Source organism: Ciona robusta, chromosome 12 (assembly GCF_009617815.1).
Source record: "Ciona robusta chromosome 12, ASM961781v2".
Classification (NCBI taxonomy): Eukaryota; Metazoa; Chordata; class Ascidiacea; order Phlebobranchia; family Cionidae; genus Ciona; species Ciona robusta.
Window position 1 is genome coordinate 1,414,841 of NC_143246.1, and position 25,380 is coordinate 1,440,220.

Here is a 25,380-nt window from a genome sequence, read left to right on the forward strand (position 1 = left end):
TTTTCCATCTTTCCAATCATCATCATCGCTTGTATTTTCGGGGAAAGTTATTTACAAAACCAAGCGCAGAATAAAATCACAAAATCAAGCTACCGTAAAATTAAAAATAAAGCACGAAAAACAAAAAGTTGGCCCAAACATGATACTGTGGCAACATCACAAATTACGAAAGACAAAGTTTTTCAATGACAACACAAGGTCCTTCACGTTGGGGTGAATGTGGTAACTTCGCTAATCTCCAATCTGTAGCGTTATGATGCTTCATTCGAACAAGCTGCTGAAGATGGGCATTTGCCAGTTCATGTTCATTCTGTGTAAAAACACATGTTGTCACTCAAGTTAACTATGTAAATGACCCAACCAAGTCTGCTTATTAACACACTGCAATAGCTTCAGCAACTCGACTGTGAGTATGGAAGTGGCAACCATGAATAAGTCACTCAAGTTTCCACCAACCAAAATGTAAATCAAACTATGCAATTCCAATTATATCCGGCATTACTTATAATGTGCTTATGATTTACTTACATAAATAACCACCAACATAACATCATATTCACCTGGTTAATGTAAACGGAACATTTTAAAGTCGCCACCTTTTCATTGGAAACTTCTGATGCACTGTAATGTATACGAACAATTATAGGGTTTTATATTCAATATAAGTAGAAAAAACTTACACAATATCTTCGGTAGATGTGGGTGGTCCTTCATTCTGTGATAAAAAATAAACTATATTTTCTGTTGTTGTCAAAATTACTGTGTCGGTTAACCACAATTTACATAAACCCCTGAGAAAAGTGGGCCAACCCATTCAAGATTATTGTTTTGTTAATACTTTATAAATACACCTAAAATCTCGGCTAAACTTACTTCAGTGTTGCGCAACAAGATTTGCGACAGTGTTGCCTTTGATTGAAAACTATCTTCGGTATCTGTTGTTGTTTTAACTTCACTTCCGCAAACTGCAACGACATCAGCAGTTTTTTGAACGACATCAGTATTTTTGTAAACGACCTCGGCAGTTTTGTGAATGACATCAGCAGTTTTGTGAATGACACCAGCATTTTTTTTACAAACACTTTGTACAACGATGTCATTGTCAGCAGTTTCTTCAATTATGACCTCAGCGCTTTCTTCGATTATGACATCACAATGTTGAATGACATCGGCATTATTATGCATGACCTCATCAGTATTTTGCGTGACATCATTACTTTTTTCGCCCACCCAAACACTGTTACCACAAGCAGTGTTTGATTGTTGAGTCACAATTGGTTCATTATTTGTTATGACATCATAAACCTTGTTATTGTTTGTTTGATCTCCATTGGCAATCATCGAGATTTGTTTTAATTTCTTTTCTTTGTTCATATCTCGCTGTTTTAACAAGTTTTTCATTCGTCGTTTCGTCCAATCAAATATCTGTTAAATATAAATTGTTACGACAGCTGCAGTAGTTTTAATTTATGCACACAAAAAAATGTCATACGCTTAAACAGTTTTTTATAAAAAAAAAACAAGTTTTATAAAAAACATATATATCATATGTGTACATTATAACCACATATTCATATATATTTTATGTATATACACAATTGTTTAAATCAAGTACTTTTGAAACAACATCCACATAAAAAACATGCTGAATCATCATTACCTTAATTAATTTGTGCTGAGTCATGAAATGATGATAGAGCTCTTGACCGCCACCTAGCACATTACAATTAAGAACGGGGCATTGTTTGTAAGAATCGCCAGTGCTTGTCTTGCGAGTACAACATCTAGATGAAAAGATATAACAGATAAGCTGCCTCGTGTACAATCCAATACATGTTGAAACAAAACCACAAAGGCATATTATGGCATGGATCAAAATCATAAATAAAAAAATAAAAATTAACTTTAATCTTAAAACTACATGTGAAAAATCTGGGGGAAAAGGTTTCATAAATAAGGTACCTCATGCTCCCTGTGTTATAACTACAATACTAGTAACTGGTCATTTTAGAAAGTAACTTTCCTCTTAAACCTATATGCCCAATTTCTGCTTAACAAATAAACAAACATTGTAACTTGTATCCAGGCACGAGATGTATGGAACAGAACACTGGTGTTATAACAACTGTCGTTACCCCGCCATGCGAGGATAAATAAGTTACATATGTGGTAACTTGTAAGCGGGCACAAGATGTATGAAACAGAACACTGGTGTTATAATGGCTGTCGTTTCCCTGCTATTCTTGGATAAATAAGTTACATTCATTCATGTCTCGCCATTGCCTCCAAAGAATATGAACAAAACTAAAAAACTATATCTATATGTTGGGCATCTTTTAATACAAACCTTGTAGCATAGGCTTTGATTTCCGAACATATAATACTGAGGGTTTCTGGATCCTGTAATCCCTCATGAGTTGCCTGTACAAGTTTCTCTCTGTCTTTCCAAATCACCGATTGAGCTCTGAGAATATTTACATAAACATAAAATAACAAGATAATAAACCATATCTGCCTGATATGCATAATAAAACAAAAATATCGGACAGTAACTTGGTCCATCATCAGTGTAAAAGAGGTTACTATCCACCAAGTTACTGTCCGAAACTTCTAAGTCTTGGCAACAGACACAGACTCCATCAATGGTATCGGCATCGAGCATTGAACCCGGTATCCTTTGCTTACAAAGCAAACGTTGAACCACTAAGCCACAGCACAAGACATTCCTAATACTACAAACCATAGTGAAACCAACTCACACTTTGTCATTAGATTCCCACACCTTCCTAACCAACCACTTGTCAACAAACTCTTCATTCTCATCATCAGATATTACGACAGTTTCACAAACTTGATCGCTAATGTGGATAACAATATATTAATGAATGAAACTCGTTTATCCTCAAATGGAGGGACAACAGCAGCCATTATAACATGGGTGTTCTGTTTCAAACACCTCAAACCTGCTTGCGAGTTAATGCATTTGTTAGTTAATGGGCGATTGTTTTTTTAGGATATTTGTTTTAAATGTATTGGTGAAAATTTAGACAACCTATAAATGCAACATACATCTATAATGGTATAGCAGGGTCAACCCTTGCAATCATAAACTGCGGGCAACAAGCAAGCCTACCAACCACTGCTAGTATTGTACAATGTACTTTACACTAAACTTATGCAGCATTAAACCTCATGCTCACTGCCAAGTTATTATGGCCGTTGTTTTATACATATATACACATATACTCACACATTGACATGAGCTATTTGTTCATGTTTGCTTAACAATTCCTTTGTACCAAAGGCGCTACGACAACTTGATAATACGCACAAATATAAACCATGGTCCTCCAACACGTGATCCTGGGAACATATAAGGATTGTGTTTGTGTTTTGGTAAATCTGGGTAATATTGTAAAATACACTCATAGTTGTCAAACATAGGAAACCTCATTGATTAATGTGGTGAATGCAATATACTTTGGCTCTGCTTGTTTGTATAAACACCTAACAGCAGGGTAAAACCTGGGGTGACATTGTTAAAATACAGTTACACTCATAGTTGTCAAACATAGGGAACCTCATTGATTAATGTGGTAAACGCAATATACTTTAGCTCTGCTTGCTTGTATAGACACCTAACAGCAGGGTAAAATCTGGGGTGACATTGTTAAAATACAGTTACACTCATAGTTGTCAAACATAGGGAACCTCATTGATTAATGTGGTGAATGCAATATACTTTGGCTCTGCTTGTTTGTATAGGCACCTAACAGCAGGGTAAAATCTGGGGTGACATTGTTAAAATACAGTTACACTCATAGTTGTCAAACATAGGGAACCTCATTGATTAATGTGGTGAATGCAATATACTTTGGCTCTGCTTGTTTGTATAGACACCTAACAGCAGGGTAAAATCTGGGGTGACATTGTTAAAATACAGTTACACTCATAGTTGTCAAACATAGGGAACCTCATTGATTAATGTGGTATATAAGGATTGTGTTTGTGTTTTGGTAAATCTTGGGTAATATTGTAAAATACACTCTAGTTGTCAAACATAGGGAACCTCATTGATTAATGTGGTGAATGCAATATACTTTGGCTCTGCTTGTTTGTATAAACACCTAACAGCAGGGTAAAATCTAGGGTGAAATTGTTAAAATACAGTTACACTCATAGTTGTCAAACATAGGGTTATAAATGTCATCAGGGTAAAATCCGTTTCAGGCCCTACAGTGGGTGTGTTAGAGCATTTGATGTTAAAAATCTTGTTATAAATTTAAAACAGAGAGTTAAATTCTCACCTTCAATGATAATTGGCTTCCATAGAAATTGGCACAGAACTTACAACCATATACAGAGTAACTTGGTTGATCCTCATGTAGTTGGTCCATGTCAAGAAACAATCTGCCTTCATTTGGTGTGCTGCGTTTTATCATAAACGCATTTTTCTTTGAGACTGAAAAAGTTTTACAAATTTTGCTGCTGTTGCTACAATAAAATATTTGAATTAGAAACTTTAACTTTGTTTTACCAGTGTTTGCCTGTAATTTGGAGAGACATCTAAGGGTATTGCAGTAATGCAGACAAACTTATTTATCATAGAAACTATTTTTAGTATTAGGGCAGAAGGCTAATTTTAGTAGAATGGTCTTGCAGTATTGCAAAAAAAAAGACACAAAGATATCATATAACTAAGTTTCAGCATTTGTTGCGTAGAATTGTGAAACGATTGAAAATTGGACAAGCTTCAAACAGATTAATATGATCAAGTATTTTGTGTGTTTAAAATAGATTATTCTAGAAAAGAAAATGAAAATACTAATTACCTGTAATTTGTTTGGTGGATTTTGGTTTTACAGTTATGATTGCGGGGTGGTGGGGCGGGGTGGGTTGGGGGGTTATGGGGATATGTGGGGATCTCGTAAGCAAGGAGGGTTGGGTGATTGGGGTTAAGGGTTGGGTGGGGGGGTTGAGCTGTCGTTGTCCGAATAGGGGGGCTGCGTGTAAGCGAGGGAATTGGGTGAGAGAGGGGGGAAGGAGGGAGTGAGAGGATTGGAGGGAGTGAGAGGACTGTTGGGAGTGGGAGGATTGGTGGGAGTGGTTGGTGGATTGGTTTGAATTACAATAGGTGTTGGGTGGAACAGATTGAGAGGTTTGGTGGGAAGAGGAGAAGAGGGAAATAGATGGAAGATTCATTCCTGTATCTTCACTTTGTTGGTTGTTGTTGATTGGTTGAGAACAGAAAGGAGCAACTACAGCGCACGACTTTACCCTTGGACCAACATTCGATAACAATAGATGAGTAAAAGGACGTTGTGGAGTGATGCCCTTCAAGCTGGGTTTGATCAATGCCTGCGTTGCTACTTTGCGTGGAAGCTGTATATTTATCTGGTGGAGAGAGCGTGGTTGGGGGACTCTATTATTAAAGCTCCCTGCTGGTGTAGATGGGATTAAAACTGATGTATTTGTAGTGTTAGCCATTGGAAGTTTAGCATGTTGGGTTTGTCGTTGTGGATCCTTGGTTTCATTTCGCATGAATTCCTCATTTTTTTGGATTTTAGGCATCGGACCCTTTGGCAAGTTTTTGATGGCACTTATACACCGCTCCTGTATGATTGCATCTCTTATGTTTGGTGGGGGGTCGGTGGGTTTCATTAAACTGCTCTCTGATCCGGAGGTTGCAACATCCTTATACAGATCATGCAGCATCTTTGATGGATTCTCACTGTCACTTGGTTTGCTGTTGGAATATTTTAACTTTTATATATGTTGTGTGTTGTTGCTGCCAGGCTTACTTTAAGTAGGAAAGAGATCTTTTTGTAATATTTTGTTGGTGATTTTGAACGACCAATATTTTGTCCCTAAACATCACAAACAAAACATTACTAGCAGAAATATTTCTGACTTAGTTGTGTTTTTTTATTTCTTTGCATTAAATTTTTATCATTATTTTTAGGTGTAGTAGTATATGCGTTTTGTCTCCAGCTTGTAATATTTAAATTAAACTAAACTGGGTTTTATTTCATTTATTATTCTATGTGGGTGAGGTAATATAGCGTAGAATGCCATGAGACTTAAGATTTAGACGAAAGTTTGCCCATTACCCCGACACCCAGGGTGGTACATCCCTTAAGTGATTACTACGTTGAAGCAACATCCGTTTAGGGTTTCGTGGAAGGAGACATTCGCCCAAACTATGCAGGCGTATAATTAACCACTGAGCCACGACCCCTTAGAAACTTACTTTTGTTCATCAAACAAATAGTCAGCTTCAAAATAAATTAAATTTTAAAAGACAAAATAATGAATACCTGCTGTTTTTTTGTTCTATAAAATTTTCGAAATGTTTCTGATATTTTGATGCTGGGCCTGGTGGATATGATAAATTGATTATGACATCATAATATTACCTTGGTTGTAATAATGTTAGAAAATATTATCGTAAATTGGTGACAAAAAGCAACTATTTAAATAAAAGTAGTAAATGAAAAATATTAAAATATTTCCCAAACACAAGAGAAAACATTATAGGAAAATCTGAACATTAACAAAAAGTTAACAACCATTTACCAGAATGTTTTTTTTCATATCACAGAGAAATATTTTATAGTTAAAACACACAAAGAAAGGACAAAATATTTTACCTGTTACATCGGTTTGTCCATTGCTTGATTTCCTGCAAAAAGTAAAAGTTATTTTTTAAGTTTAAAAATTATCAAAAAATAAATTTGTTTAAAATTTGTTTAGTGTGTTAACCTATTAAATCAATAATTATGTCATTTTTTGAACAAACCATTTTTCTCTTTTCATTTCATTAATTGAAGTTTTAAACTTCTCCAGTAGCATTGCATGTTTGTTCCTCATGTGAGAGTTCATGTCATCTAAGTTTGCGAACCACATTGTGCAGAACAAACATGGAAATGGATGGGAACCTTCATGTATGCGTATGTGGTTACGTAGCTCAATGAAAGTGCTGCAAATATGAGGGGCCTTTAGATATTTATATAGGCACAGACGGTCATTAAAACTAAATTATATGAAAATTCCAATAAAAAATGTAAATGTTAAACTTTTTTTACGAACTCATACACAATATATATGCATTACGTGATATTTTCATATTTTTTAATGAAATTAAATCGTATGATATTTATGAATGATACCTGAATGAGAATAGACACTTCATCTTTGTGAATATGCACGGAAAATTCTTTTTCTTCAAGATATGGAATATTTTGAGATGTTTAATAAACTGGTCAGCTCCTGCTAGATGTAATTTGCATACCGGACAAATCTGTTTATCGTAGGTGCTACTGTGATGTATGAATGGTGGAATGTGATGTAATAATGGACCATTGTGCTGCATCAATGGCTCATTTTGGCGTAATAATGGTTCCTTATGATGTACAATTGGTTTCCTATGATGTACAACTGGTTCCTTATGATGTAATACTGGTTCCTTATGGGGTAAAAATGGTTCATTGTGATGTAACATCGCTTCATTATGATCTACAATAGGATCGTGCCCATCTTTCAAATATGATACATCTGGTTGATAGTTTTGATTTGAAGATTCAACTGAAAAATTTTGATTATTTGTTTCATCATGGGAGGTATAGCTGTGGTCAATGCTGCTGGGAAACTTGTTTTGGTCAAAATTGTCAAGAAGGTTGTTTTGGTTTGCTTCTACAGTATGGTTGTTTTGGTTGAAGTGGTCAACATGGTTAATATGACTTTGTTGATCAATATAGTGGTTTGTAAAATCTAGATGATGGTTTTGGTTAGTTTGTTTAATGTACTTGTTTTGGTTCATAAAGTCAAATTGGGTTTTTTGAACAATATGTATATTTTGGTCCGTTTGTTTAACATGATTCTCTTCATATTCAGGATGCCTGACTGGTGCTTGCACAGAAACTTTATTTCCTTGAACTCTATCTTCGTTATTTTGGCTCACAAGGTCACTTATGTTGGTGACCATTCTTTCCACTAGAGGGACTAGAACTCTCTCAGAGGAGGAGCACACAGATTTCTTTCTCTTTTTGAAGGAGGTTTCAGAAGTCTTCCGGACACGCTTAGGAGCAGATTTGGTTTGCTCTGATCCAAAGTTTTCAGATGCAGAATCTTGTGAGACATGCGCAGGAGCAACATCTCTCCCATCTCCATTAGTAATCATCATCTTTGCTTTCAACTTCTTCAAATTTTTAGAAAGTGATTTCCTTTTTTTATCTTTTACCGAAGATTTTTGCGACATCTGCTTTACTTTCTTATACATGGGATCGTCACAAAACGCGACTATTTCATCCAAAGTTCGGTTTTTCTTTGTCACTCCTCTGATGTAGTCCACGCTGTTCTGACGACGGCCACGGAACCGAAAGACTTTTAAGATTGTGTTGTCCGATTTCCCAGACATCTTCATTCCCGTTATAAAGTCATCGTAGAAATCCTGCTCAAGAGGTGTCAAACTGAAATTCGCTTCAGCAGTTTTCAGAACAGATTGTTCTTCATTTTTTACCTCACTGTTGTCTGTTGAATCAATTTCTTCTCGTTCATAATTGCAGTCAATGCATTCCACATTATTCTCAACAGTAACTGAACTTTTACAAACATCCACAAGTGAATTAGTAACAACAGAATCCTCTTTTTCATCTCCCATTTGCTTTTCCTGATTCACAACTTCCACAGCAACCTCCGCATCAACAGATTTTACAACTTCATCTAAAATATTTGCAACATCTTTAACAATCTCAGCATCAATACACCCATCATCTGAAGGTCCTGAAATGTCCAGAAAAACATCAATAGACTCCTCCGAATCCAAAGTCCCAGCAACATCTTCATCTTTCTCATTAACATTTGTTTCCTCTCCTTGGAGTCGATCCAAACAAAACGAACACAACCTCTCGTAGTCGGAAGAAACCGGAAAACTTCCTCTTACTGTCATCTCTGTGACTTTAAACTTGAAGGAAGAATGAGGGAGAACCAGGTATCGACAATAAAGTGGTCGAATCTCCTTTGGGAGTTCTTGGATCGGTCGTATGGGAAGAAATGAGGTTTTCAAATCTTGGAACACTTCCCATGGGCAGTTTATTATAGGATCTTTATTGGGATCATCGGATGCCACTGTACAACAAGCAACTGTGGTATCGTCCACTCTACTTTGCTGTGCAAAGACATTGGAATATGGAACAACTGCAGTACTGTAATCACTTTGGGATGTTTCTTGATCGACAGCAGGTTGCTCCCCAACTTTACAACAAACGACTGTGGTATTGTCCTTCCTACTTTGCTGTGTATAGACATTGGAAAACGGGACAACCGCAACACTATAATCACTTTGGGATGTTTTTCTTCCGACAGGAGGAAGCGGAACTTTAAATTCTCTCAAATTTTTTTCAGGAGAGGGACAATCCAGCTCAACAATCTTGGCTTCATCTTTCCCCGCATCCACAAGATCCTCCTCCACGACAACAGGAGGATAAGAAGCATCCTGATCCGCATATTTTGCCTCAAACTCCTTATCTGTGAGCTTCATGTTCTCCATGGTCTCCATAGCAAGTTGTATAGAAAGGTGACCATCGGTTCTGTGCCCGAACACCGACACTGTCGCAAATGGGTTCATCTCCAACTCACTGTGAGTAATAAGATGTTAATTGTTAGTTCATAATAAAAGGATTTCTATATATGAGAAAACTTATCAATGTGTATGAAATGTGTCATGTGCCAATACACCTTATAATGTGTTTTAATGCGTGAACTTATAATTGCCCCCTATATAATATGGTGTGGAAACAAACCTGATATGCATATATAACTCAAACCTAACTTTCACTTACTCTCGATCATAATAAAGAACTCCACATGGGACGATGTCAGCGTTGATGAGGAAGTCGGCTTGTTCATTAATCTCAGCTTGACATATCATCATATCCATCAAATCTTCCACATGAAACGCAATTTCATCTTCCTCTTCCTTGGTCCATGTTCTTCGAGGAGGAGGAGGGAAAAGTGGAAAGGGAGTGAGAGAGGTAGTTGCTGGGGGAGCGCTCACTGGAGGAATGCTAACAGGAGAAGTGGTTGCTAGAGGAGAGCTCACAAGAGGAGTGGTTGGCGGAGGAGCGCTCACAGGAGAAGTGGATGGTGGAGGAGAGCTCACAGGACGAGTGGTTGGTGGAGGAGCGCTCACAGGAGAAGTGGATGGTGAAGGAGAGCTCACAGGAGTAGTGGTTGGGGGAGGAGCGCTCACAGGAAGAGTGGTTTCTGGAGGAGTGGTTGGTGGAGGAACGCTCACAAGATGAGTGGTTGCTGGAGGAGCGCTTACAAGGGGAGTGGTTGCTGGAGCAGTGGTTGGTGGAGGAACGCTTACAAGATGAGTGGTTGCTGGAGGAGCGCTTACAAGGGGAGTGGTTGGTGGAGGAACGCTCACAAGATGAGTGGTTGCTGGTTGAGCGCTTACAAGAAGAGTGGTTGCTGGAGGAACGCTTACAAGAGGAGTGGTTGCTGGAGGAGCGCTTACAAGAGGAGTGGTTGGTGAAGGAGAGCTCGCAGGAGGAGTGGTTGGTGAAGGAGAGCTTACAGGGGGAGTGGTTGGTGGAGAAGAGCTCACAGGAGAAGTGGTTGGTGGCGGAGAGCTCACAAGAAGAGTGGTTGCTGGAGGAGAGCTCACAAGAGGAGTGGTTGCTGAAGGAGAGCTAACAGAAGGAGTGGTTTGTGGAGGAGCGCTCACAGGAGAAGTGGTTGGTGGGGGAGAGCTCACAGGAGGAGTGGTTGGTAGAGGAGCGCTCACAGGAGGAGTGGTTGGTGAAGGAGTGGTTGCTGGAGGAGAGCTCACAGGAGAAGTGGATGGTGGAGGAGAGTTCACAGGAGGAGTAGCACTCAAAGGAGGAGTGGTTGGGGAAGGAGAGCTCACGGGAGAAGTGGTTGGTGGAGGAGCGCTCACAGGAGCAGTGGTTGCTGGAGGAGAGCTCACAGGAGAAGTGGTTGCTGGAGGATAGCTCACAGAAGGAGTGGTTTGTGGAGGAACACTCATAGATGTGGTTGAAGCATTCCTATGCATTGGGACATAACGGGTTGATATATATTCCTCTACACATAGAATCATATCCGCTAGTACATCAGCTGTCTCTTTGATTATTGAATGTTCACAGTGTTTTGCCACAGAGGCACTTGGATGGTTTACTCCATTATTTGCACATAATTTGCATTGTTTATTTGTTTTGACACCACCATAGCATGGTGTGCCTCTGTGGCTACTCGTTAAAAAACAATCATCGGAAGAATCTGAATCATGTTTCTGTGAAGCACGTTGCATCAATAACTTGCTGATATTCGGTTCAACTTTAAACGGACGAACGCAAAACTGTCGTCGTAGTTTTGGAAGGTCCAGCTGAGGAGGAATTGTAAGGTTTGAAATATTAAGAGTTTAAGTGACAGTGTCTTAGGGGGTTGAGGACAAGCCAAAAAACGGGTTTGTTTTTAAATGTTTAACAAGATTTGTGTTAGGGTGACATTGTTAAAACACAGTTACACTCATAGTTGTCAAACATAGGAAACTCATTGAGTAATGTGGTGAATGCAATATACTTTGGATCTGCTTGTTTGTATAGACACCCAGCAGGGTAAAATCTATTTTAAACTTAAAACATGGTTGAAAACCTTGAAGACACACAGGTTACTGTATGGTTAAGAAGATGTAGTAAATATTTTTTATTTTAGTAACTAAAGCTGGTTTAAGGTCAACATATGATTTTGATAGCAGGTGGCTTGAAATATAACACTTAGTTTGACAGAAAGCATGGGGTAAATATAATATTCACCTTCAAATTTTTATGGCAATCATGTTCGTGAAGAATCAAATTAGAAGCTGATTTGAAACTTCTTGATTGATGAGGACAGAACAAGCAAATATGGTTTCTACCATGACGACTCTTGTGATTCTTTAAATCTTTTGCCGATCTGAAAATTAGGAACTTATCATTGCATGCATTGTCCCCTACTACAGCGGTTTAGCCTATTGTTAATTGCCTTCATTGTTAAATATAAAATGAAATGTTTTAAAAAAAAGCAAATCTCTTTGGATCTGTGAATCTTTGTTAGGTGAATGTGATACTGCACGATAGAGAATCTTCCATTTAGGCAAAGGTTGGCCCATTAACCCATAAAAACAAAACTACAAATGTGACAACAAATAATTGTCGACAAATTGTTGATGTAATAAGCTTATAGGGAGATTAAACAGAGTTGCATTTGTTTAAAATAATTTTTGAACGGTTTATTACTTAGTAAAAGTAACTTACCTAAATGCATAAAGGCAACCAACAAAGTTACATTTGTGTTGGTAATTATATATTTGGCGTAGATGGTATTGAATGTGTGTGATCAGATTTTTGCGACGATGAAAAAGTTCCTGCAATAAAGACTTTTAACAAGGGGAAAATATTAAAATATGTTTAGACCGATGTTGTTGAATTTCTTAAATAACAAATAATGTTATAAATTATAGCCAAACTTAAGCACTTGGGGATTGGGGAATGCTGGAAGCTCTTTCAGTCGGTGGGGTAAAGCTGCATTTGTGGGTTTACATTAAAATTAGTCAAACTCAAGCACATGTTATAGTTTACCTGGCACAACCAACATGGGAGTTGTGGGTTATAATCGGTGTCAAAACTGTCGGTAGAATCATCAGAATCAAAGTGAAGATGAACTGGGGACATGCTCTGTGGGGACTGTAGGGTTAATGTTATAGTAAAAGTGATATTTAGATAATCCGAAAATCTGATCTATGCGTGTGGCCTTTTTTGAATTTTGCACAAAATTTTGTGTAACATTGCTAAAATGCAGTAACACTCATAGTTGTCAAACATAGGAAACCACATTGATTAATATGGTGAATGCAATATACTTTGGATGTGGCTTGCTCTAGGACCTACATCAATGAACCATTCTGATTGCATTATAAAACAATAAACCAAGTGTGTGTTAAAAATACACGACAAATAAATACAACTAATCAATATCCAACGTTTTGCCATAACACTTTAACAGTCAGAAAGTTTTTTAGTTTTATTCTAACAATTAGGGTGGGGAAGATGGCACACCTTTTTAAAAATAATTAAAAAAACAGTATCCTCACGACTCCCATAGACCAGTATTTATTTAAAAAAAAACATGGTCAGGATATTTGGATATTATGTGCCAAAGGCCAAAGGGTGTCCCATCTTACCTCACAGTTCTATATATCAAGCAATTAAAGGTTGCATATGTTTGTATTGGAGCATAGTTTGGCACCCTAACTGTACACAATGAACAATACATCAATACCCCACCATTTTAAATGACGTTGGTGCAGAATTTTGAGCACACGGCAAAGCAAGAGCGATCTTTCGTTGGATTCTCTTATTATATAGACAAGCTAACTCTTGTGCGCTTGACATTTGCCTGTGACATCATAAAGACACTTGTTAAACATATAATAAGAGTAGAAACATAGGCGCCAAACCTGGGGTAGCACGGTAGGTAGTCATACCCTCGGGTTTTGTACACTGTACTAATTAGTATACAATTTAAAAAGCCAGCGTATGAAACATGGGCTTAATAAGAATAAAAAAAATTAAACTTAGTATTTCTAAATAAGCACCTGAAAGGATCAGACGAACACATTTGTATTTGAATGTTTGCTGTTGTGTAAGCGTGTCTGCGTCCCAATTGCACATTGGATGCTAAAACGAGAAATATTGTATTAAGTTTGATATATAATATAAATACAGGTGAATATATTAAAACCTTGGTACCAAAATGTGTCCTTGTATACCATTACTACTTTTTATTAAAACATAGCATTGGCAGCATTTTGGTAAAACTGTTTAAATGCACTCATTCACTCCTAACTTTTATAGGAAACCTGCTTAATTAATGTAGTGTGTAAGAAACATAGATAGCTTATATTAAACATAGAAATCCTACATTAAAAATGGAAATCTTACCTTCAGTCAAGGAATCATTCGTTGGCAATGCTGCCTCGAGTGGCGGAACTTCCCCTTTCGCTGACTCAGCATCTAATGTCGGGTTTAAATGATCCTTTATGACATCATAGATAAGGTCTTTGTTTAGCGATAATTGCTCTGCAGTTTTTGGGACAATTTTTTTCCATAGAAGTTTTTTATGAAACTGTGGATGTTTCACCTTACAGTGAGTTGTAAGTGACCTCCTGTGTTTGTATTTGAGGGAACACCCAGAGTACGGACATAACATCTTCCCATTCACAAATTCCACCTCAAAACAACTATCCATTGGAGCTGTGGGTGTGTCGAGGGCGTGTGAGGCGTCGGGTTTATGAGCCATCCTGTTAGATACAACAACTTGTTGTTTGTTGTAAGCCTCATTTAGCACAGGTGGCTCATTTAAGTTTTTTTGCGTCTCGTTATCGTTTTGTTTTGGTATGAATAGTTTACGAGCATTGCTTTTATGTTTCTTTCTCATATGACAAGTGAGAGCAAACAGATTGATCATTTGTCTTTTACATTCAGGGCAAATTATTTTTTCAGGTATTGTTTCAACTTTTGCTTTTTTCTTCGCAATGGCACCACCTACTGGTGACACACTGTCCTCTCGTTTTGCATCTTTGCTACCACTAGAAGAGCTAGAGAGCTTACGTAGATCAATGGTGCGTTTCGCCACGTTTGATTTCTTCAATAAAGGAGAAACATTTTTTTCCAAACTTGGCGGCGTTTTTAATTCTTTTTCTCTTTGTTTTTCCTCACTCTTTGATTGTGATGTCACACTTCTCTTTCTCCCACTTTTTTCCTCATGTTGCTTCTCCTTATTCTTAGCACCAGCTGAACTTATTTCTTCAGCTTTCTTCAACAGTTCTTGGTAGCCAGCCCTGTGGGAGAGGATGTCTTGGTCCGATGTTTTCATCTTCGAAATTTCTTTTCCTCGTTTCGGAGACACTTCGCTCCGTGATGAGGTTCGATGCTTCTTTACCTTCTTCATCAAATAATCCTCGGATGACTTTTGTGCATCACTTACACCATGCCCCTCCTGTGGAAACAAAATACGTAAAAACCATATGGGTAAGGTCCCACAGCAAGGCTTCCCATAGGACCTGAGAGATGTAGGCCATAGTTGAGCCATTTCCCTGAACACCAAGTCTACTTATACAACTTGTTCATTACCTTGACACCCAGGGTGCTACAACTCATTAGTGATCACTGGGTTGCAACAATGTTTGTTAAGTGTCTTGATTAAGTACACATTTGCCAGCCTGTATTAAGCATTGAAGCCATTACCCACTGGTTGCGATACAAGCACCTAACCACTAAGTTACAGATGACCCTACGTCCCTACCCTTGCCCGACTGAATGTCTAATTATAAAATATTCTCCACAAATAAAAACGCACACTCACTTTTGTTTTATGACTCGACTTTTTCTTTTCGATGAGTCGTTCTGAGTCAGCAATTATTTTAGCGAAGCTGTTGTAGTTTAAGGCGTCACCAAAAGCTGACGACTCCTCCCGTATAATAGGGGTGTCGGTGTTATTACTCGGGTATTTGTCGGCCATGTTGTACACCGTCTGCGCATCATACCTGGGGTGAATGCATTGCAACGTTAAGTTGCATAATATGTATTGTCATATACCATATATAAACCTAAATTTTTAACAAAAAGTAGGGGACATTGTTAAAATACAGGTACACTCATAATTGTCAAACATAGGGAACTTCATTGATTAATGTGGTGAATGCAATATACTTTGGCTCTGCTTGTTTGTATAGACACCTAACAGCAGGGTAAAATCTGGGGTGACATTGTTCAAATGCAGTTACACTCATAATTGTCAAACATAGGGAAACTCATTGATTAACGTGGTGAATGCAATATACTTTGGATCTGCTTGTTTGTATAGTTACCCAACAGTAGGGTAAAAGTATTTTGAGGTATAAAACTTGAGTGTTAATACATATTATTCCCCCCCTGTTTCAAAAGTTGGGGTAACACTAACATGCCACCCCAAGCACACCTAACATAATGCCTATGTTGTATTAAAGTGTGAGGGTGTAAGCTAAGAGTCAATAAACTTACTTTCGTTTAATTTTTGCTACTGGATGTGGAGAAGGTTCTGTGGTTACTTGTGGTTGATCTACTGATGATAATTTGTCGACAGAATCTAAACTTCTCTTCTTCACCTTCATGGTTTTATACCTAGGGACTGCTAAAGATTCCTGGCAACATTGTACGGCGAATGTGCGAGATGGGACGCCAAGAAAACCGGAGAAAACTGTCTGGGTGTTAACGTGGTTCAAAGGTTTTGATGATTTCTTTATTGCAAGGTGGTGATAATGGTCGTTTGGGGTGAAGATTTTTGAATGTGGATGGAAAAATGTTTGGCAAGCTACTGTAAAGTGGGTCGGTGGTTTGGTCTTTTTTTTGTGTGTGACTTTGACAGGTGCCTTGATCTTTACTTTCATGTTTAATAATGGTTTTATTTCAGATAATTTTGGAACGGGGTCTGGGGGGTTTGGTGGTTCATCTTGTACAATCGCCTCAGTGTGCACAGGAAAGTCAAATAAATCCTGGTTCACTTCTGCTTCTGTTGGTACCTCAGGCATATTTGGTGCAGTTTCCTTGTTCTCAAGTTTTGAAGTCATTTCCCATATATTTTCAATGTTGTTTTGAGCAAGAGTGAGATCGAATGACAAGGGAGCACTTCCGAATAAACACATTACGTCTCTTGTTAAGGAGGCTCGAAGGTTGGAATATTTTTTCCGGTTGTACGAGGTTTTGTGAATTAAAACCTCATCTAGTTCTTGAAATAAGAAATCATCCACCGGCCAGAACCAGCCCTTTGAAGTCGAAATGTCGTCAAAAGTTGGTTTTGTGGAACTTGATAAATGTGGTTTAGGGGGTGGTGGAGGTTTTTCAATAATTTCTGCTTTTTCCGACATTTGTGTCGCTTTTTTCGCGCTCATTTTGTGCCTGAATTCAAGATGGGCTTGTATAGTGTGTTTGTGGCGAAACACACGATCACATGTCTCGACGGGACATTTTAACTCGAGAACTAAGTTTTCCTCAACTTTTTCAACCTCTTTTTCCTTTTGTAAGCTCCCAGCATCAGCAGTGTCAAACACACTTGGTAAAATTACCGGCAAACTTGGGATCACTGGCTTACTTATACTCAAACTTTCAACATTAGAATAACTTTGTAAATTTTCCGAAAACGTAGTTTTTCCGTTTGAATCACAATGTGAATTATCCATATCAAGCTCTTGAGTTGAATCTTCAGTTTTTTTGTTGTTCCTGCGTGATCGCGCAGAAGCAGAGTCTTGTTTTAATGAATTATAAAACACCATGATTTCCGATTGGGACCATCGGTGTTTTCTATTTAGATGGTTTGACATTCCTTGCTTGGAACGAATTATTCGTTGACAGCTTTCTTTGGGGCAAACCCATATTGGGGTGGGTGGGGTATTAGGGGGCTGGGGGGTGACATGTAAATGATTGGGTGATTTATTACCCATGTTTTGATTCATTTCTTCAACATTTGCTTCACTTTCAACCAAACACTGTTGTTGTTGTTGTTGTTGTTTTTGCTCAACTTGACTCAATTCATTAATTCCAGATTCATTCATGGCATGATCAACTTCATTATTGTGAATCTCATTCACAACATAATCTTTACCATTCACATCATGAGTGTCTGTATTCACAACCTGAGCATCAGAATTCATGGCATGATGCTCAGTATTCCCAGCATGATCTTTTCCATTCACGTCATGATCTTCTTTATTCACAAGATAATCTTTTTCGCTCACAACATGAACATCTTCATTCACACCTTCCATATTCACAAAATTACCTTCATTCAATTTCACGCCATGAGTATTCTCATTCACGGCATGGTCTTCATGATTTTTCACACCAGCATCTTTTTCATGAATATCTTGATCACATAAATCTTGGTTTTCATTATTTAGCTTATGTGATACAACAACGCTCATTATGACATCGTCAGGTTTACTACAACCCTCAACACTACCATCGAGTGGTTGTGGTTCAGTTTCCGACATCTGCCGAACTCTGTTTGTTTCCTTACTAGGTGGAGCTTTATCCTCCTAAACATAAATAAATAATGATCAATTTTCTAAAAGAAAACTAATGTTATGTATAGTAGTGTGGGGTTAAGATGGATACCGTTAGCACATAAATCCTTTATTTCCCAATCAAGCTACTGTTTGAAACATCTGCTGATCATGAGTTTAGTATTATATGATAACCTTGCTTACAGTACCATAATGTCGACTGAATATCCAAACGATAAATTGCCAGAAAATTTACACTTAATACTATGCATGGCAGCAACATCATATATGTATATAATGAATACTAATAATATTAATAGGTACACATCCTAAATATGTGAGAATATATTTACATAATGTGATGTATCTTCCAATGAAGTGTCGGTCTCTGCTTCACTACCCGATTCACCTAAATATAAAGTTGGTTTTATTTCGAACTAAGGTAAAGATATGCTTGTGGCCTAAACATGGTATTAACACCAGGTCCTATAGTATGCCTAGCCATGTAGAATCAATAGTTTAGAATAGTAGCCCTAGGCATTAAGGTAAGGGCCACCTGTAGGGAACCTCAGGTCCCGTGACATGTCTTGCCGTTAGGACCTTATACATATAGAATAGACAGCTTAAGCTAAATATTTTTAATCCACCTGATGAGTCAGCAGTTTTAGCTTGGTCACGCTCTACTTGTTGCACAATTGCCGCGTCATCGCTTGACATAGTCTCCAAGCAGACTTTCCTAAGCACCAACCAATCATAGGCATGGGAAGTTAGAAACTTGGACGGCCAGTTTCGCTTGAGGTATTCGAGTAGTTCGAATCTATTAGAATTATTTTTGCCAAAATCAAAACAAACAAAAAAATATAATAAAAACAAATCGCAAAAAGACTGAAATAAATCCCACGTCTTTGACAAAGGACCTCACCCACATGGAATAGAAAATGTTTATGAAATATACAAAAATGTCGGGATGAAAATAAAAGCAAAACTCATTTGCATAACCCTACTTTCTTGCAAATAATATAGTTATTTGCATCTGAATATAACTTGCCATAATTACAAAATTGATATGATATTATACACACCTTAGTTGGGCAGTACAATCAATAGAAGTGTCTTTCTCTTTGTTGTAAGGAGTTTTATGAATCTTGGCAACTTCAAAGTAATGTTCGGGGGTTGGGTTTGAAATGAAGACAGTCAGTGAACAAGCTCTTGCTATCTGTGGGTTAGTGGTATGTGTTATTCCTTATGCTCACTGTCGAGTTATAACATGGGTGTCTTCTTATACACCAGGCACACATGGTGTATTCATACACCTCATGCTCACTGTCAAGTAAACCAAACATTACCAATGAATGGGGTAGAAAATAAGCGATTGAAGATAAAATTCCCTCCTTTAAAAGTTGGCTGTTTGTTTCATGAGGATTCAAAACATGAAGAGCGTGAAAAAGAACCTCAACGCATGTCACTCGACAATTATCGGGATCCTGTAAATCAAACAACAAGAATAATTGCTGAAGTCATATTAATAAGATTTTCTAAGAAAATCATTACAAATATAAACGGATGCTGATAGAAATATATGTTTTTTTGTCCTATCCAGGTTGTTTTTATCAGTGAATAAAATCATAAGCTTTGAAACATTTTAATAAATTGTTTAAATTTTTTACAGTAAGCCATTTTAAAATGATAAGAGTAATATGAAGCAAGGACAGTCAGGATTTTTGTCTGTTTTTCGAAGCATCCGATCCAGACTATAATTTCGCTACAAGAATCGTCCAATTTAATGAGCAACAGTTAACAAATATAAACATACCAAGTTCCGTAGTGACGTAGCGATCCCCACACACTGACGAACAGTGGATAATTTCTTTTCTCCGTTAATTAGTTGTTTCATTATGATGTCATACAGCTCCGTTAGTCCATATTGTTCCGAAGTTACTTGGCACCACTTGTACGACATTTCTCTACAAATAAATATTTTGAGATCACAGAAAGTTGGTTGTTTTACAGTTTCTTATTCTTTTGTTTTATTAAAAGTGTCTGAGATGCCTTTTTCCAAAAATTACATGAGTGATACTAAAGATTTTATCACCAAATTTATACTTCAAAACAGTTTTTATCGTACTCTTAAGTGTGCAGATATAAACAAGCAAAGCCAAAGTATATTGCATTCACTGCATGAATCAATAAGGTTCTCTGTTTGACAGCTATGGGTGTCTGAATTATTTTAACAACGTCACCGCAGATATTTAAAATTGACTATACATTAATTAGGCGCAAAAAAGAAGCGCAATATAAATTGGTTTTGCTCATTCAGAAAAATATTTCATTATTTCATATACAAACAAGCAAATAAACAGTACATACAGAAAATAGCAACCATAAGAGTTAACTTACGGCAAGTTCTCTGTGCTACAAGATGACCACATATACTCCATCGCTGAATTACAAAGTTTTATCCCAATTTTTTTATCAGTTGTAAGCAATGAGTCGATGACCTGTGTCAATAAATGTTGACAGTTTAACAAAAACTTAAGGACATACGGGTTGGGGAAAACTGGATGCAATTACCCAAGCACTTTAAGGTTAGGAACCTTAAAATAACAACACAAGAAAAAAATCGTATAGTTGTATTCAACTTAAATGAGTATACCTGACATGTTACTTCAAAATTAAAATATTGAAATTGTTTTTCCAAATCTTTTGAACTTAATCGGCGAATGCAGAAATTTTGGTAACAGCGATGAAACAAAATGTTACTGGTTGCCTGTGAATGTAAAGCACAAAATTAAGCTTCGAATTTTAATACCAGATTACCTGACTTATTTTGTCAATGGTTTTTTTACTCTGGTCTAAAATTTTGCACCCAGCACTTTATTTAATCTTGCTCTGTGGAAATCTTTTGATTTATAGTTTTAAATAAAAAGAGAGATTTAAAAGAATAACTTTTACTTGGTAGCAAAAACTTATCAAAAAGATTTAGTGTTGCGAAAAATTATTTAACACAAATATGATTTTACGACTATTCTAAGTCATTCTAAGTGCATGAGGTCGAGGTGTATGAAACATGTCAACCCTGTTATATAAACGCTTGTATGAAACAGAACACCCGTGTCATAGCAATGGTTGCTGCCATACCACACCAAGATAAACCAGTTACGTTCATTCGCATCAAATAAAGCTCTCACTTGTGGATGTAACATCACAGCACGCGAGAATAGAAGACACTCGTCAATCTTCGATGCGTCGCATAACGCTTGAAACCGATGTACCATTAGGAGGCGCTCATCATCAAAATAATCTTTCACTAAAACAAAAAAAAAAAATTTAAAATTAGCAAGTACACTTGGGAAGTTAGATTTATTAAATATCCCAAAGAAAATTAATACAAAAACATGAGAATACAATTAAATATTGAATGCCCTGGGGCCTGGGCACAATGGACTAGATAAAGTGCAATAGTGCAGTGCATGCACCACAACCAAAGGATACCAGGCTAAAAGCTTGATGTTGGTACTGTGGCCATGTATGTCTTTAAGCAGAACAACTTTCAGGAATTGCTGGAACAGATTGTGTATTTTAGTGGGAAAAATGGTAACCCCTAAAAGCACGAGGTCTATAAATTAAGAGCTGGTCTTATAAAAATTATCCTTGCCCTACCACACAAGGATTTAGAAATTTCATTCATTTAATAACAATTATAAAAGACAGCCAACTATCCAAATTTCTTATTCCATAGACCTATATTCCCAAAATATTTAAAATGTGGTAATTCTCACACTGCTCAGGTGTTGTGTTATGTTGCAACATATCCTGCAAGAGTGGATGAGACCAAGGTCCATCTACTGATAGTTTATATATCTGATGAACCAACTCATGTTGTGTACCCCTGTAATATAATACTGTGGTTAAAACTATATGTTATAGCAAGCATATTATGCACAAAACCTTTAAAAAATGCAGGAAAGGCAAGGATAGTTAGATGCCCAAACATGTGAAACAAATTTGACAAATTATTTCCAATTTTTACTGATAAAAGTAGTGAAAAACATTCCAATGTAGGTCTTCGCAAAGATGTCAACCCTGTTCCAAACCTTGGAGGTACATGCCACCCAAGTCACCCGTGTTTTAGTTACACTCCATTTTAAAATAATAGAATAGAAACTGGGCCGTCTGAAACTTACTGAAAGTTTTGGTCAATAATCCATGGTTTTGTGAATTCATTCAATGAATTCAAACCAACTTTTGTTGGAGGGTCCTTTAAGTTCAACATTAATTTCAATGTGAATCTGGAATAAAACAAGTGTAAACCAAACAAGTTAACAACAATAGTAAAAACTATACACTAACAAGCGACAATATATCTATTTACACATACTTATTGTATATTAATTTATCATTTTTATTGTATATCAATTTATTAGGTAACTGTAAAGCATATCAATTTTTTATATTTTAACAAAATCTGATGTGACAGTGTTAAAATACAGTTACGCCCACAGTCATCAAACATAGGAAACCTCCTTAATTAACGCTGGGGTGCCAAAACATATGATATCACTCCTGTTTTAAAAATGTCACCACATGCATCGGCGTCGAAACATTAAGCATTCAGACAAAAACCGGGGTGGCGAGATTGCAGTTACGTTTTAGGTTATGACGTCATACGATACGTAACTTTCTAGAAACCGCATTTTTACTGACGCGAGCCTGCGATGGCCCGTACGAAGGTATTACAATTCGGCTAAACAAAGAATAACCCGGTTAAACAGGCGATGTTACTGCATCCATAACGTAAGCGTGCTTCAAAATGAAGTAAACAAGCGCATACGATTTGCGTATTTTATAAAATAAACCATTCGCGATTACGGTCGACGATTGAATCTCCAGTGGTTACGCTTTAACTTCGGCTAGATTTATGTTACTGTTAATTAAACGTACGCCCACCAACGTAACTGTTACATCACAAGCTGTATTGTGATGTCATCCATTACTGTAAGGTCAGATGTTAAGAAATACCAACTTGGGGCGATACATTACGTCAAAAATAGCATTGTGATGCAATCCATTATCGTGACTTTCGTATTGCGTAATTCCAACCCTTGATGTTACAATCATAATTGTGATAGAAATAAAAATCGTAGGATATTGCGCAAGCCTGCACCTGTAAGTTTAACCATCTTTTAATACGTCACAACCGCTATTGTGACGTTTAGGATTAACGTGCTGCGTAACGCGTAATACTAAAGTTAAACCGTAACCAATGCATGCTATAAGATCGTATAAAAGGCATTCGCTTACTCCCGTTTCAACATTACTTCGACGAATTTAAGCAGATTTCTAGCGAATCCACGTAAAAAATGCAAATACTTTTTAATAGCTATTATGACGAAAACAATAAACGTGTAAATTGTAACTATGTTGAAAAATATCGATGTATTATTGAATTGCTGTTGTGTCGCATATATTTGGCATATCATTCCTTACTTTACTACGTAGAAATAAACGCATAGGCCATGGCTTTCTCCTAATGCGAGCAGATCGTGCTCACAAAGCATTCTCTCGTTTTCTGAAAAGAAACAGGCTAGAGCGTGCTCCATGTAAACGCGTGCTCATAACCGTTCACTCGTTTCTAAAAAAGAAACAGGCGAGAGCGTAAAGAGTGCTTCCTGCGAACGCTTGCTCATAAAGCGTTCTCTCATTTTTATAAAAGAAACAGACTAGAGCGCGCTCTCTGCGAACGCGTGCTCTGATTTACGTTTACTGATAATATTAGTGTTTTTTACGCTGTACTTGGAAAAAATACAAGCATTGCCTAACGAAAACCGGGGTGGCCATACGTATTTCGCCACCCCACGTTCTGCTTCCGGGGTGGCGCCGCCACCCCGGCACCCCGGGTTTTGACGCCTATGACCACATGCACCCCTAATGTTACGCCTATGCATCTCATATTTCTGCAACGCTAAGCCATTTCAAGCCCAACCACAAGTAACATTCCTACCAACCAAGTCCCCACCTTATCATAGTTGCCCATAATGTTAACACGGATTCTGCTTCAGGTTCCGTACACAACAACTTGTAGCAGTTTGTCAACGTTCGAGCATGAAGCTTCAATTTATCATCAACTGCTTCCACTTCTGTCAAGTCATCTTGGAACCTCTAAAAATGATAATACAATATTGTATAATATAAATATAATACCCAATACATTAATAGATTAAAAATATGAATTATATATAATTATATATAAATATATAAATATAAAAACTTCTTATTTATCTTATCGATTACAGTAGCGAAAATTAAAAAGTGGAAAACGAAAAGACAATATATAGTGAAAGCTGTTAAAACACACTTACAGTTAAAAACAATAAACATATGGATATATACATATTTTATTCATTTACAGGCTACAGCAAATAAACAGCGAGCGGTTTATGTTTCATTATTTCCTAGTTCATACTTCTAATGCAAAGATAACTGCTTCAATACATGAATCATACAAGAGGGGAAGTCGTTTTTAAACAGCTTTTGAAATGCGGTGGAAAATATTGTTGTGTTTCTGATTTTTAAAACTTTATTTTTGAACTTTGGAATTACAGATACCATAAGTGACAACAGATTAACAAACATATATATTATGTATATATGATATGAGCATGGGAAACATTCAACATGAGAAAACAATTAAGTTGAATGTGTCTATATGTGGACAGTCTACAACTAACTTATTCAGAGGTGTATTAAACCAAACACTTGTGTTATAATGACTGCCATTGCCCTGCCAGGTGAAAATAAAGGAGTTTTATTTATTTATTTAAAATCAGAACTCCTCTTGACTGTTTTGTTAAATCCCCCCCAAAAACCTACCAAAGCAAATTCTTGGATAGTTCCTTTCAAATTGTCTTTACTTGACGACGACATTTTAAAGTGATGATTCACTTATGGAAGGCAACAATAATATTCCTTTCGTATTGATTCCATAATAACAAGCAAATGTACTTCTTTTATTAATATTTACCAAAAGAATTGTAACTCCTGCAAATTATATAGGTTGTTTTAAGAACCACAACCACGCAAAATAGAAATAACGTTTTTATTTCAAAATGGTTTACCCAGCCATTATATGTGCCTATACAAACAAGCAACAGAGCCAAAGTATATTGCATTCACCACATTAATCAATGAAGTTCCTGGTTCCTAATGTTTGACGACTATAAGTGGCGAGTGCTACTTTATTTTATAATGTCATCCCAGATTTTGTTTTTAAGCTAAAAAACGTGGTATATATTTAACGT

General features: G+C 37.0%; 1 protein-coding gene across 1 annotated transcript; it reads right to left on the reverse strand.

The window, feature by feature from the left end:
- On the reverse strand, positions 1–25,144 carry LOC149726291 (uncharacterized). The gene is made up of 35 exons (XM_089889918.1): positions 24,953–25,144; positions 24,099–24,241; positions 22,267–22,371; positions 21,862–21,971; positions 21,271–21,389; positions 20,736–20,849; positions 20,480–20,580; positions 19,896–20,046; positions 19,429–19,566; positions 19,165–19,298; positions 18,730–18,899; positions 18,436–18,491; positions 16,086–18,115; positions 15,409–15,589; positions 13,986–15,042; positions 13,640–13,721; positions 13,329–13,440; positions 12,624–12,719; positions 12,300–12,409; positions 11,820–11,958; positions 9,840–11,389; positions 7,170–9,635; positions 6,800–6,979; positions 6,651–6,682; positions 6,318–6,375; positions 4,833–5,746; positions 4,308–4,462; positions 3,251–3,363; positions 2,760–2,858; positions 2,348–2,464; positions 1,661–1,784; positions 874–1,425; positions 681–715; positions 561–621; positions 1–310 (listed from the first exon to the last, which is right to left on the reverse strand). Exons 1-35 carry the CDS (start codon positions 25,004–25,006, stop codon positions 164–166), a joined length of 11,805 nt encoding a protein of 3,934 aa, XP_089746044.1. The 5' UTR covers positions 25,007–25,144; the 3' UTR covers positions 1–163.
- Between the last annotated feature and the right edge of the window lie 236 nt (positions 25,145–25,380).

What these genes read in the sequence shown, in the direction of transcription:
- LOC149726291 (XM_089889918.1), bottom strand. Translation starts at nt 25,006, where the DNA reads ATGTCGTCGTCAAGTAAAGACAATTTGAAAGGAACTATCCAAGAATTT. An exon ending in CTACGTCACTACGGAACTTG is followed by an intron (nt 19,567 to 19,895) that starts GTATGTTTATAT and finishes TTTGATTTACAG; the next exon opens with GATCCCGATAATTGTCGAGT. An exon ending in CAAATAGCTCATGTCAATGT is followed by an intron (nt 2,859 to 3,250) that starts GTGAGTATATGT and finishes TATCCACATTAG; the next exon opens with CGATCAAGTTTGTGAAACTG.